This window comes from Mirounga leonina, unplaced genomic scaffold (genome assembly GCF_011800145.1).
Source record: "Mirounga leonina isolate KUSES-001 unplaced genomic scaffold, KU_Mleo_1.0 Mir_151, whole genome shotgun sequence".
NCBI classification, from domain to species: domain Eukaryota; kingdom Metazoa; phylum Chordata; class Mammalia; order Carnivora; family Phocidae; genus Mirounga; species Mirounga leonina.
The window spans coordinates 32,976,995-32,990,471 of record NW_023270377.1 but is presented as its reverse complement, the minus strand read 5'-3'; the positions used below and the strand labels follow the sequence as shown (position 1 = coordinate 32,990,471).

At 40.7% G+C, this 13,477-nt stretch overlaps 1 protein-coding gene across 1 annotated transcript in view; it reads right to left on the bottom strand.

Annotated features, from left to right (window-relative positions):
* MPP4 (membrane palmitoylated protein 4) overlaps positions 1-13,477 on the bottom strand; it is a 45,333-nt gene that overhangs the window by 13,226 nt on the left and 18,630 nt on the right. The window contains exons 8-12 of the mRNA XM_035008343.1: positions 12,929-13,125; positions 9,858-9,922; positions 7,755-7,772; positions 4,886-4,921; positions 2,709-2,729 (exon numbers count right to left, since the gene is read on the bottom strand). Of these exons, the coding sequence (XP_034864234.1) occupies positions 2,709-2,729; positions 4,886-4,921; positions 7,755-7,772; positions 9,858-9,922; positions 12,929-13,125 (337 nt within the window). The remainder of the gene's footprint in view (positions 1-2,708; positions 2,730-4,885; positions 4,922-7,754; positions 7,773-9,857; positions 9,923-12,928; positions 13,126-13,477) is intronic.

Genomic DNA, 13,477 nt, shown 5'->3' with positions numbered 1-13,477 from the left:
TTAGCAATACGCCAAATCTATTCTGTCAAGTACAATTGAAACAAAAAGCTATTTTAGGCTTGTTTCAAGTTATAAGAAAGATATTGAGTCACTGTAAAAACAAATAAAAATTAGGTATACATTGTTAAACATGCCCAAAGAAAACTGACTTAAAAAAGGAAACAGGTGAATTGGCTTTGGCTTCAACTTGTAGAAATGGTGTTCTGCAGGACCTATGATTAGTCCCTTTGTGAGAGGTGGGTTTTTATTTTCTCCCTGATAAAATGGCTTATTCTGTATAAAATTAGTACTTCCTCTATGGCTGCCTGTTGTGTCTGACTGACCAGGAATCTGAGAGACAAGGGTGAGGAACACTAATCCCAGTGGCTCTGAAGCACCTAGAATTTATTTAAACTCCTGGCTTCCACGGGGGTCTCAGAAAAATTCTTATAAACTCCAGGGGAAAAAATGTTATAAAAATGTCATTTTCAAATTACTTTTTATGAATATATGTTCCTTTTCACTTATGCAACTCTGTTCTGATCATTGAAATATATAAAGAGCCATTGTCCGTAGAATGAACTGACATATACATTTTCTTCTTAACCTTTTTTTTTAAACGTACATGTTAAAATATAAAGAAAACGCACCAATATCAATTCCATTTTCTGTTAAGTAAGCACATTTTTCTAACTGAAGTATGTCAGGGGTTTTTTTTAGTTTTTTTCTTTTTCAAATTTTTATTTAAATTCTAGTTAGATAAAATATAGCGTAATATTGGTTTCAGAAGTAGAATCTAGTGATTCATCACTTACATATCACACCCAGTGCTCATCACAACAAGTGCCCTCCCTAACGCCCAACCCCCATTTAGCCCATCCCCCACCCACCTCCCCTCCAGCAACCATCAGTTTGTTCTCTGTAGTTAAGAGTCTCCTATGGAAACATTTACTTAGGAATATATTCATAAAGCTTAACTACTTTCATTGTTCATTTTTAAATATTTTTCTGTGAAATTGACTATCTCATCGCCAATTTCACCCTTAAAATATTTCTTATCTTAAAATTTATCCTGTCAAGCATGCACATTGAGGCACTGAAAGATCTTAAATATAGCTCTATGTGGCTTACCCAGGAAATGAAAACAGTTACCTTCTGAAAGCTCCTCTGGGTATTTGGGTAAGTGAAGAAACAGACATGACAAAGTTAAGTCTTTGAGAAGATCAAGTTGGCCATCCAATAAAGACCAGTGACAAAGGCAAGGCATTCATGTCACCCCTAGAGAAGGTTGTAACTCGGGTAGGCCTGGCAAGGCGAACTCATTGGACCTGACTGTGCTGCTGGGAGAATAATAACTTTTTCTACAAGTTTTTTATCTACATTCTCCCTGAGGGCTTTTTGTCTAGGGAGACTCCTCTCTACTGGTCAGCACAAAATAGGGCTTGAGAGAGAAAAATTAGAGGGAGGTAACTGCTGTGAGCCTCCTCTCTCCTCTCCCAGAGGCCGTATGCTGCGGTCTGGTGAAGTGGGCCTTGGGGTGGGCACTGCGGCAGCCTCTGGCCTGAGCATCCTCATTCCTTAACCCCTCACTGGGTCCAGTGACTCACGTCCTTCTCCAGCTGCCCCACTGGAGACAGGGGGAACTGAACACAAAGCGTTTTCTAGATGCCTTAAAACATCCATCTTCTCTGTTGCTTTTTAAAAATGGCATTCCTAATTAGACTGTTATCATTACCCCCTGAAGAAATTCAAGGAGGTCACATGATACCACATTCAGAGAAGAGTTGAGCCCCAAACTGAAAAGATGGAACTACCCACTAAGAGCTCTAAGTAACAGAATTAAGCATCATGAATAAATATCAAGAGTTTCTTACTTAGGAAACATGACAGCTGGGTGCTAATTGTTCCTTAATAGACCTCCCAAGTGAGTTGAGTTCAGAATGTACTTGGGAGTTCTCAATCATTTGACTAAGAGGAGTCCAGAAGGGGTACCTCCCAGTAACTAAGGGCGGCTGCATGCATTCCTCTGCAGTTACTAGAGACGTAGCTGCTCAACGCCCATCCAGAGCAAGATTCACAATAATGTTAGCTGGCGCTCATGTATCACTTACATTCTAAGCACTTTACTTATATAAATTATTTTTCCTACTTTAGACATGGGGCAAGTGAAGGGCAGAGGGGTAAAGTGATGGAGGACCCACAGGTAATGAGGAAGGGAGCAAGATTCCTACTTGGAAAGTTGGGCTCCAGTCCCTGGCTTTAATCACTCCACCGTACTGCCTCTCGGTTCAGAGACCCCACAAATACCTCTGAGCCTCAACCACAGTGTGAGTGTGTAGACTGTCTTCCAGAAAAATGAGGAGTTGAACATAGAACAAAGGAGGACTATAATCCAGAGGCATTAAAAATTAAACCAGTTCCAAACACTGAGCCAAGTGTACGTACCCTAACATGACCAACTAACTGAAAACAGGAAATTTAGAAACAACATAAATGGGAAGTAAATCAGTTAGGCGCCACACTTCCCAAGTCCATCTATCCATCCCACAGAACTCCAAAATGTCCCCAATAAGAAGCACCAGTGAAGGTGAAGCTTATAATATCTCACCACTATACTGTTGAGGTATTTAAACAATTATTGTATGATATCCCTAAATGTGTGTTTAAATGATACCAAAATTTAGAATAGACTCTTAAAAATCAATACCAAATACTCATTTTTTACTTACCAGATTCAAATGTTTCTTCATCTATGGTGTCCCACGGAGACAAAAAAACCAAGAGTGTCATTATATTACTATCCATACTGAGTCTATATTTTAACAGTCTAATTCCCTGACCCTATGCTCCTGCGTACTCACCAACTTTTAAAATTCTTTCCTAAATCAAGGCCAAGTCAGTGGGGTCTCTATGGCATAGTAAAACCTTAAATGAGATACATGGTATTAGCGCAGTTGAGCTATGACATTAAGCAGGGGTGCTGCAGGAGCTTAAAATAAATAAATTAGAAGAGAACAAATAGAATGTAAAAGAGGCTCAGTGGGAAGGGAAAGGTAGAATGTCACAGGCAGCTTCGATGGACGTCAGACAGCGCACAGCGTTGCTGTGACAGACGGAGGAAGGACACGCCCTGCCTGACGTTGTGGGGCCGGGTGTATAAGCAACCGAGTATGGCAAGGAGGATGAGTATATAAATGTTTTGACTGGATAGGCTTGTTTAGGTGATGAGAAAAGATTTTATATAAACCAACTTTCTCATCAGTTAAAACAGTTCTTATTAGCATTTTATTTTATTTTATTTATTTGACAGAGAGAGAGAGAGTGGGAGAGGGAACACAAGCAGGTGGAGTGGGAGAGGGAGAAGCAGGCTTCCGGCAGAGTGGGGAGCCCGATGTGGGGCTCAATCCCAGGACCCTGGGGTCATGACCTGAGCCGAAGGCAGACGCTGAACAACTGAGCCACCCAGGCACCCCTTTATTAGCATTTTTAAAGAAATATTAAAGATTAAGAAACTAGAATGTATGTGGAGAGCAGTTTGAAATATGTAGCAACACTACTAACGCATTCATCCTGGGATCAGGCAATACTGCGTCTAGGCATACTCATCCATGTGTTTACATGGATGTGTTTGCAAAGACAATGTGTTTACAACCCTACTCATTGTAGCACTCTTTGTAATAGAGAAGATTGGATGTAACTCAAATGTCTACTGATAAGTGATTGTATAAATGCACAATAATTTATTTCACCAATAAGCTATTAAAAACAAAGGAAGAGGCTCTTTATGTGCTAAGATGGAATCATCTATAACGCTAAGAAAAAAAGCCAGGAACAGAATACTGTGTATAGCATACCATCAAAAAAGTCTTTTAAAAAAAAAAAAAAAGCGTGTTTTTTTAAAAATGGTGAGGATGATGGTGGGGAGAGGAGAAAAAATACACATCATCGCTTTTATATGCACAGAATATGTCTGGAGGAATCAACAAGAAACAGAGCATTTGTTGCCTCAAGAAGTAAAACTGAGCAGGGTAGCAGGGAAAAGGAGGAACTCTATACTTTTGTAGTTTTTGAATTTTAAAGTATGTGAACATATTACCTAATAAAAATTTTAAATTACAGAAAGAAATGAATATTGGCACGAGTTTTTAAAAAACTTGATAGAAAAAATATGGTGTCAGCATTATTCTGTAGTTGTTCTGGGAAGTATATGTGAATCTTTGAAATATCTGCTATTTAAGGATTTCATATTGTTCTTTAATTTCTAAAAACTAGATTAGCCCAGAAAGCCAAGACAAACTCACCTGTCGGACTAAAGACTTCCCAATAGTCTCCCAGCATCAACAATCAACAGAGCCAATCTCAGTTCTGTCACTAAATTTGGGAAATCTTTTCCCAATTTACAAAAAAAATTTAAGTATAGAAACACAAAAAGTTTTCATATATTTCTCAAAAATTTGGAACCCACTACTAATTAGCTATACTAGAATCTATCAGAAGATGTTACCAAACAATAATAAAAAATATATGTTGCTTTTTAAAAATTGGCATTTCAATATTTTATAGTATTTCACAAAGAGCATGGCAGTTTTCAGACATTCCACTGAATGTTACTGAATGTAACACCTGAGTATTACTAAGTGTTCCTGTGATCATTTCCAAGACATTGCTTTCTAGAACACTTTCTAGAAGGTTGGTTTAGAGCCTGGATACATTCCCACATCTGTGCTTCCCTTCCAAGTGCCAGAACCACAGAGAAAGGATGTGGTGGGGGAGGAGGGCTTCGTTTTACACATTTCTTCCAGAGGAAAGGCCTGTGGCCCCATTTGGCTAACTCTGCTTCAGAAAATCTACAGCTGAGGTACTTCATATTCCTTCTGGTGGTACATCTGTCAGGAGGAAATGTTACCTGCTTCCACACACTTCTCATCAATCTTCATGTCATCTAAAAGAAGATAGAAAGGAAAAAATAGAACTTAAAATGTATTAGTATCACAAACAAAATTCCCAATGTATAGATCTATGTCAGTAAAACGCAGACCATCTTATAATAACATTACTCTTACAACTATTCCTCATGCTTGCTCACTTGGAGAGATAAAAACGACTCCACTGTATTAAATGAAAGTGAAAATCTATGGTATAGAAGGCTACATAACATAAAATGGTTAAAATTTTAAAAGCATCAGCTTTTTGGGACACCTGCGTAGCTCAGTCAGTTAAACGTCTGCCTTTGGCTCAGGTCATGATCCCAGGGTCCTGGGATGGAGCCCCACATCGGGTTCCCTGCTGAGCAGGGAGCCTGCTTCTCCCTCTCCCTCTGCCTGCCGCTCCCCCTGTTTGTGTTCTCTCTGACAAATAAATAAAATCTTAAAAAAAAAAAAAATCATCTTTTTGAGTGGGCCAACTAGTTTACCTCAAGCTTCAGTTTTCCATCTATAAATGGTGACGGTAGTAATACCTACCATATAAGAGGATTAATTGAGATAATGAAAAGCTCAGACAGATGGTAAGTATGCAATAAATGTTAACTATTTTTACCTTTAGCTGGGCTATCCATAACAGGATAAGAGACTATAATTTTTAAAACCACCCATCCCATCCTAATATCCAAAACCCTCTACAACATGACCCAAGCCCAACTTTGAAGGCTATTAGCTACTTCTTTCCTTCCCATGTCTTGTAGCCCCATTAGAGTGGTCTCCATCAGGCCTCCTCTGTGCCCTTGCTTATGCTGTTTCCTTTGCCTGTAATGCTTCAAGGTCCATCTCAAACGCTAACTAAAATGGATATCTCTGCCATGAACTGCATAGCATTTTCTTCCTCCTACCTTGAATTCACTGCTACTGCACATCTATTCCACCTTGTAATACAATCATTTGCATATTTGCTTTATTTGCCCTCCTAGATAGCTCCTTGAAAACAGAAAATGTTTTGCTAATTTTTATACTTTACAGAGTTTAGTACAGTGTCTTGCACGTAATAGGTACCTGATAAATTATTAAATTGAACTGAATTTTCCTTTTAATATCAAAATAGTTGATTTGAATATATGTTTGGAAAAAATAATTTTTTTCAGCACTGTACATCTTGCGCCTAACACAGTGCCCAGCACTTCCCAAGTGATCAATAAATAGTAGTTTAAAGGGTTTTAAAAAATATTTTATTTATTATTTATTTAGTGGGGAGGCAGAGGGAGAGGCAGAGAGAGAATCTCAAGCAGACTCTGAGCTGAGCACAGAGCCCGATGAGGGACTTGGTCCCAAGACCCTGAGATCATGACCTGAGCTGAAATCAAGAACCAGTCACTTAACCAACTGAGCCACCCAGGCACCACAATAAATAGTGGTTTAATAATTAAGTCTTATCATGTTCCAAAACTGCAAATAATTGTCTTTATAATAAGCTATAATGTTATCAAGTCATAATAAACTTATCACCACCTCCTTACAGACCATATCATTAACTATCTAAGTAAAATGTGTAATATAAAAAATTTTATAAAATAATACTGCTTTATAGAGATAGGGACACAGGTAAACAAGTAACATAGCTGTCATTCAATTCCTTTTATTTATTGAGACATTACTTTTCAAATCAGTATTTTATAACAACAGTGAATCCATTAGTTCCTAAGACATAACTAGAGGTTTTATGTGTTTTTTTTTTAAGCAAAGGAAAACTACAATTATTATTCCTGTTTTACAGAGGACAGGAGTGAATTTCTAATAACAACACAAGTAGCCCTGATTTTTCTAACTTGCAACTCTGGGATCTAAGACAGACACTGATTTTACTCTCTCAAAATCAACAATTCCACACTGTTGGCAAGGGTATGTGTTATGGACAGACTGTTATCCCTCCTGAATTTGTATGTTGAAGTTCTAGTCCCCAGTTTGGCTGTATTTGGAGACAGGGCCTTTAAGGTTGAATGAGGTCATAAGGTTGGGGCCCAAGGACAGGCAAACATCTGCAAGCCAGAAAGAAGCCTCACCAGAAACCAGACCCACCGAACCCTGATCTTGGACTTCGGGCTGACAGAACCCTGAGAAAATAAGTGTTTGTTGTTTAAGGCACCACCAGTCTGTGGTGTCTTGTGATGGTGGCCTGATTCAGGACTGAATTTTAGGACTGAAATATAGGGATGCCTAGGGGACTGCTCTTCTCTTCTGTCCCCCTCCACAAGCAGGTAGCATCTTGCTTTCCAGTTTTTGTGAGTGTGTGTGTTTGGCATCAGAATGAGTCACCTGCGTGTCTGGGCTTGGAGAAAGAGAGAAATAATACCTGGAAGTTCCATTTGCCCTTGATGCAGGGCCCTTCAGACAGAAGCTTCAATCCAGATTACACTGCCCTGCAATACCTCCCAATATTCTTACCTTCTCTGAACCTCAGTCTTTTCATCTATAAAATGGGAACAATTGAAATTCCTTACAGGGTTATTTTTAAGACCGTGTGTGTAAAACAGGTGACACAAAACAGTAAACCAGTTTCACAACTTTTATTGAATTTTTACCATGAGCTGCATCTAAATGTTCTCTCTCTTTTCTCCTATTCCTCTCAGTGTTAGGACAATAACATCATGTGTGCTTTCTTTTGACTGACATCTTTTTTACAAATTAGGGTATTAGTGACTGGCACACTAATAGGTATACAGGAAGAGCTTAATAAATAGCTGAACAGGATTAAAGTGAATTAAGAAAACTATACAAAATGTCTATGAGACTTTGGAGATGAGATTATTTTGTTGTTGTTGTTTTTTTTCAAATACTATTTCTTACCTTCTTCCATAGAAATTGCTGGGTACAGACAAATAATGGAAGCGGAAAGAAAGAGCACATTGGTTAATGCTATAGTTTCTCAGGTTAACTTATAATAAGAAAATAAAAATTAATTATAGTAATATTCTGGGCTTAATCTATAGAAATTTGGTAGAGATTTGGTAACAAAATGATAAAATAAATATCCTATAGAAACTGATACATTTATGAATCTTGTTGGAAATGGAGATCTTGCTTCTGGCAAATCTACTCCCTTCCCACCCTGAAGTTCTGTAAGTGTTGTGTTCTACTCATTTCTGAGTTAATGCATTTTCAGCATATTTTAGGAACTCAAATTTTGACTGGAATAAAAGGAAGGGAGGGAGGAAGAAAGGGAGGGAGGAAGAGAGGAAGGAAAGAAAGAAAGAAAAAAGAGAAAGAAGAAAGAAAGAGAAAGAAAGAAAGAAAGAAAGAAAGAAAGAAAGGAGGGAAAGAACGAAGAGAGAAAGAGAGAGAAAGAAAGAAGGGAGAGAGGGAGGAAGGAAGAAAAGAGAAAGGCGACCATTCCACTGTATGTGCATCTTCAGTCAATATATTTTTAATAGTTACCTGCAAATTTTTCATTAAGTCTTGTTAAATAAAATTGCCTATACCTCTGGAGTCAGTAACCTGCTCCTGAGATTATTCTCTCCCTATGGTAACATTAAGCAGAAAGATACAAAATAGCACCATCTAAAACAGTTAAAAAGAAAAGAAATGATCTAATAGTTTAGAAACTGATCATGCTCCATCAGAAACATCCCTGTGAGAGGCGACCCTTTAAGTCAGCAACTCTGTCCTTGGGGTTCTTGGAGTTAGAGATACATGAGTATAATAATAGGGGCTACAAATTCTTTTTCAGGATGGACTTTTCCAAAAGTCTAATGTAAATCGCACTCAGGCTACATGAGCAAATTAAACATCAACCGGTGGCGTACTAGTTATCAGATGCTGATTAGAAGTTTCAGCAGCATTTCCATGTGCCTTTGAGAAATGAAATAGGAAAGCCAATTAAAGAAGCATGTCAGTCTGGTTTGGTAAAAAACAAAAAAATGAAAAAACAAAAAAACTTCTCCAAAACACAGGGGAAATAACTAAAATATCACTATGAAGATCATATCATGAAAAATGTTTCTCATAAAATGTTAGGTGAAAAAAAGATAGGAAGTGGTATTGCAGCTGTTAGCCTAAGATATGTATCCATAAGGTGATGTGAACACATTGCCAGTACAAAGGACTCATAAGGGGGTTTTCTTCTTTCAAAACTCTCTCTATAGTTGTCCTCACAAGTTTTCAAGAGAAAAAGAAAAGAAAAACTAATGTGGGGCCGAGAAAGTGAGTAATAAAGTGACCGAGGACTGGCCATGGGCTGATCTGTGACATGGACACTGTTGTCTAGGCTCGTCCCCCTGCAGCCTCCGGCCAGGCGCCCCTCCCTCCACCTGCTCCCCTTCCCCTTCCTTCCCTCCTTCCCAGGCGCCGGAATTTGGGCCCTTTCTGAAGGGCCTCACACAGACAGTTCCCGCTGAGCTCTGCCAAGCTGCAGCCCCCACGTATTAAGGCAAAAAGTAGTTTACAAGCCTTTGCCACCATGGATCCCTTTACTAGCCGTTCCTCTGCTGCCATTTGAATAAGACTGTCCAGCAGGCAAGCTGCATTGATTAAGTAATAATTCAGTCCCATGTTTATTCATCAAAGGCACATAGAACTATTCAGCAGAGCTTCCAAATAGCGTGAAATTTACCCCCCCTGCATAGAGTGCAGATGAAGGTTTGTGTGCAGCCAAGCAGCTTTGCTCGCCAGCATGGGTGTAACGTATATGCTAGCTGTAGAGACCTTGGGGGACTCCAAGCTGGGGAGCCTTCACTGAAGGTGTCACCAACACATGAACATGTGCATTTTCATAAACTCTTCTAAATCCAAAGGAATGAACGTGCAGAGTAGGATTTCAGATGGCTGCCAGGAGGCTATTTGGGCAGGGGGGACATTTAGAGATCCTCTCCTGGGCAGGAAGCCAGCCCTGGGAGAGAAGGAGCAGGCTTCCCCGTGATGCACACGCTGGGTCTGAGGGATCAGCACACTCACATATGGTGGATTTGAGCCCGGTGTGAGGCTGGTATGGCTGAGACCACCAGAACTCCCGTTGCTTCCTATGCACAAAGAAATACCCCGTGAGGGGGAAAAAAAAGTCAACCCAGGTTAACACGGGTGAAATAGATCCAGTGTTTCCTAGAATTCTGCTGCCTCCACCCATGTAAAGAGGGAGATTTCTTCTCCAAACACATCATCAAATATTCTCCAAATACACAGGCTTTCTTAGCACTTTTTTCCTGCCTCACAAGATCCTTTAAGAGCAACTTTGACTTCTACTGAAAATCTGGCCGGTGACCAAGTGTTCACAGGCCCCAGAGCTTCAGTAACTGGCCCAGGGGCCCCTGCGTCTCCAGAGGCTTAGCTTGCCTCTGAGCCTTCACAGCACGTCCCGGTTCCCCTCTCGGGCTGTTGATACTCCACAGTTCCCTTAGAGCCACATGGATTTTGCTCCTTCTGTACCCTTTATTTGTGCATTAACCCAATAAACCTGTCATTTCTGAGGGTGTCTTGCAAGACCCCCACCGAGCCTCCTCACTGCTTTGTGTCTTGAGATCGCAAGGACTAATCTCATGAGGCCTTTATCCCTGTTCTTGTCAGCCCTTACAGCTCAGGTCATCCCTTATCTTCTGCACATTAATTCCTGTAAGGCTCCGTCCACCACCCGCCCTCCCCAAAGCCCTTTCCCACACCCTGTGGATCTCGACGTCAATCCTCAGCCACGTCTCCCAGACTTGAGCCTCTACTGTGCGTGCCCTTCACCTCGCTCTAACCCAAGCCCAGGGCTCCTGAGGGAACTGTTTCCCTTCACCTTTCAAGAGGTGGCTTGTTTCCGCTCCCACCGCCAGTGGGTTGCTGGTAAACCAGCTCTGGGGGAAGGGAAGGAGCAGATGAGCAGGTCTGCTGATTTCTTTTGAGTCAGTACTCTCCTGGTGGAGATTTCCAGCTGCCAGCTGACCTCACCAACTGTGGACATGAGGACAGGTGCACATGGGCTCTGGTAGCTGCTTCCAGGCCACCACTCGGTGCACTTGTCCTCAGCTCCACAGGCCCGGAGGTGGGGTCTTGGCCATCTCCAGATTACACCTGCTCACTCTCATGCTCTCAACATGGTTCTGTCAGGATTTTCCAGGATTCCATTAGGCATACAAATGCCCCTCCAAACACCCTCGCCTCTGGGTTCCTTGATCTCCTGCCTCCCAGTTCTTACTCAGTGTTCGTTCGACCTCAGCCAGTGCCTCCCAGGGTCATACCCCAGACCTTTTCAGTATTAGTAACTCAATCTCATCTTCCAGCATCCCTTTCTTCTCCCAACACCTCCTGTCTCCCCAGCGCCAATAATCTGCTGACCTCCTATGGACCTATAATCCATTGATTTTACTTCCTTTCCACTGACACTTACTCCTTCATTTCTCTCCTTACTAGCTTAAGCATCAGGGTCCATCACTCCCATGGCCTTTTCTACATTTACTGTTAAATCCAATTCTGCCTCATCTAGACCTGCCCACCAGGAAGCTGACCGGAATCATTTCAAATGCATGACATTTAACCTTAAGTGGGCCCTTCCTGCTGATAATACTAAATTTACCTAATGCATCTGCTCTCAGTGAAACATCTCAAACTTTCTCCTCTCTCCTTCCCAGCACCTCCTTACCCACCCTTACTCTCAGCCTATGACATTACTTCTTTTTTTTCTCTTTTTAAAAAATTAACATATCATGTATTATTTGTTTCAGGGGTATGGGTCTGTGATTCTTACACAATACTCAGATGACATTACTTCTTATTTCATTGAGAAAATCAGAGTGGTTGATAGAGAACTTGCACAAGCTCCCACCATATCCCTCACCTTCAACTGTGTCCACACACTCTGGATTCTCTGCTGTTACTATTACTGTTTATGATCTGGTATAGGATCAACCCCTCTACTTGTATATCACTGACCTTTAAACAGACCCACTTATATATGGATTATTTTTCAATAAATATAGTATAGTATTGTAAATGTATTTTCTCTTCCTTATAATTTTCTTATTAATATTTTCTTTCTCTAGCTTACTTCATTGTAAGAATACAGTATATAATACATTTCACATACAAAATATGTGTGAATCCATTGTTTATGTTATTGGTCAACAGTAGGCTATCAGTAGTTCAGTTTGGGGGGGTCAGAAGTCATATGCAGATTTTTGACTGCACAGAGTCAGCACCTCTAACCCCTGCGTTGTTCAATGGTCAACTGTACTAGATCATCTCTCCTTCTGTCTGCTCAAGGACATTGACCATAGCAATTCTTTTCTCTTTTTTCTCTATCATAAAAGTTTTCCCTCTCACTGGACTGTTCCCACCAGCATTATGTCCCTCATCTAAAAAAGTTCTCTCATACCACTCCACTTTCCCTTCCAGCTATTTCTCCATTGCTCTGCTCTGCTTTGTACTAAAATGTCTCATGCCATCAATTTCTTCAAATCCCACTCTGCTAGGATTTTGGTCCCATCCCTCCACCGAAATTGCTTTTATCAGGATCACCTATGACTGCCATATTGCCAGATCCAATGGTTACTTCTCAGTCCACTCTACAGCAGCTGATATGGTTGATTTTCATCTTGCCTCATTGGTCACTCCTTCTTAATTTCTATTGTTAGTTCCTTTCCTTCTTCTTGGTTTCTTATCACTGGCTGAGCCTTGGACCTTTTTCTATCTGCTATCTTTACTCATTCCCTCAGACCTCAAAAACATAAAAGTGAGGGTCATGGGTTCAGATTCAACTGAGGTTTCAACTCAGCCTCAAATGATTAATAAAGAGAGTTAGAACTATCTTCTTAAGTTTGAGTTTCACAAGTGCTTTTCTCTCTTTTCTAGCTGGTATGATTATTCTGATCCTCTTGGTATTTAAGATGCTTAGGGTATATGGAAAAGTTGACTTTTGGATTTATAGACCAGTGTATGTGTTTATCCATCTACTTGTCTCCCTTACCTCATCTTAACTGCAATAACAGAAGCCTGAGAAAACATTTTATTTCTTGATGGCTCAGTCCTGAGTCCAGGAGTGAGAGTTGTCTTACCTCTTCAGAAGGTGGTTAGAAGGAATTAGTCCAGCACAGGTACCAAGGTCTGAGATTTTCCGGGCCTGCCACCAGAGGGCATCGTTCTGGTCCACAATCTGAAGGATGTCCCCCTTCTGGAAAGGCAACCCTGCATCCATGCAGGGGATGGTGGGATCTTCCTGGGGCCAGTACTCAGTCATGGCACGAACGTACACCTGACAGCAGGTGCAAAATGGCCCCATCAGAAGAACCCTTGCCCATGGGTTGTCAAGACTTAAAGCCATTTCTCCACTCCTCCACCTCTGTTCCTATCTTGTCTCCCCACACTCTCCAAAAGGGAGAACTTGCCTCTTTAACTGAGTCTAAGATCCATGAATAAAGTGACTTTGGCAACAGAATCTCTCAGTGCTGAGAAATTTTTGCTCAAGTGTTTCCCATTCTTGATGTTACTTTTTAAACTTGTACCCCATCTCCTTTTATCGAATTCATTTACTCATTTGCCCCTTATATCATCAGTATTGAAAAATGTGCAACACATTATAGAGAAGGGCAGTATGATACAAAATA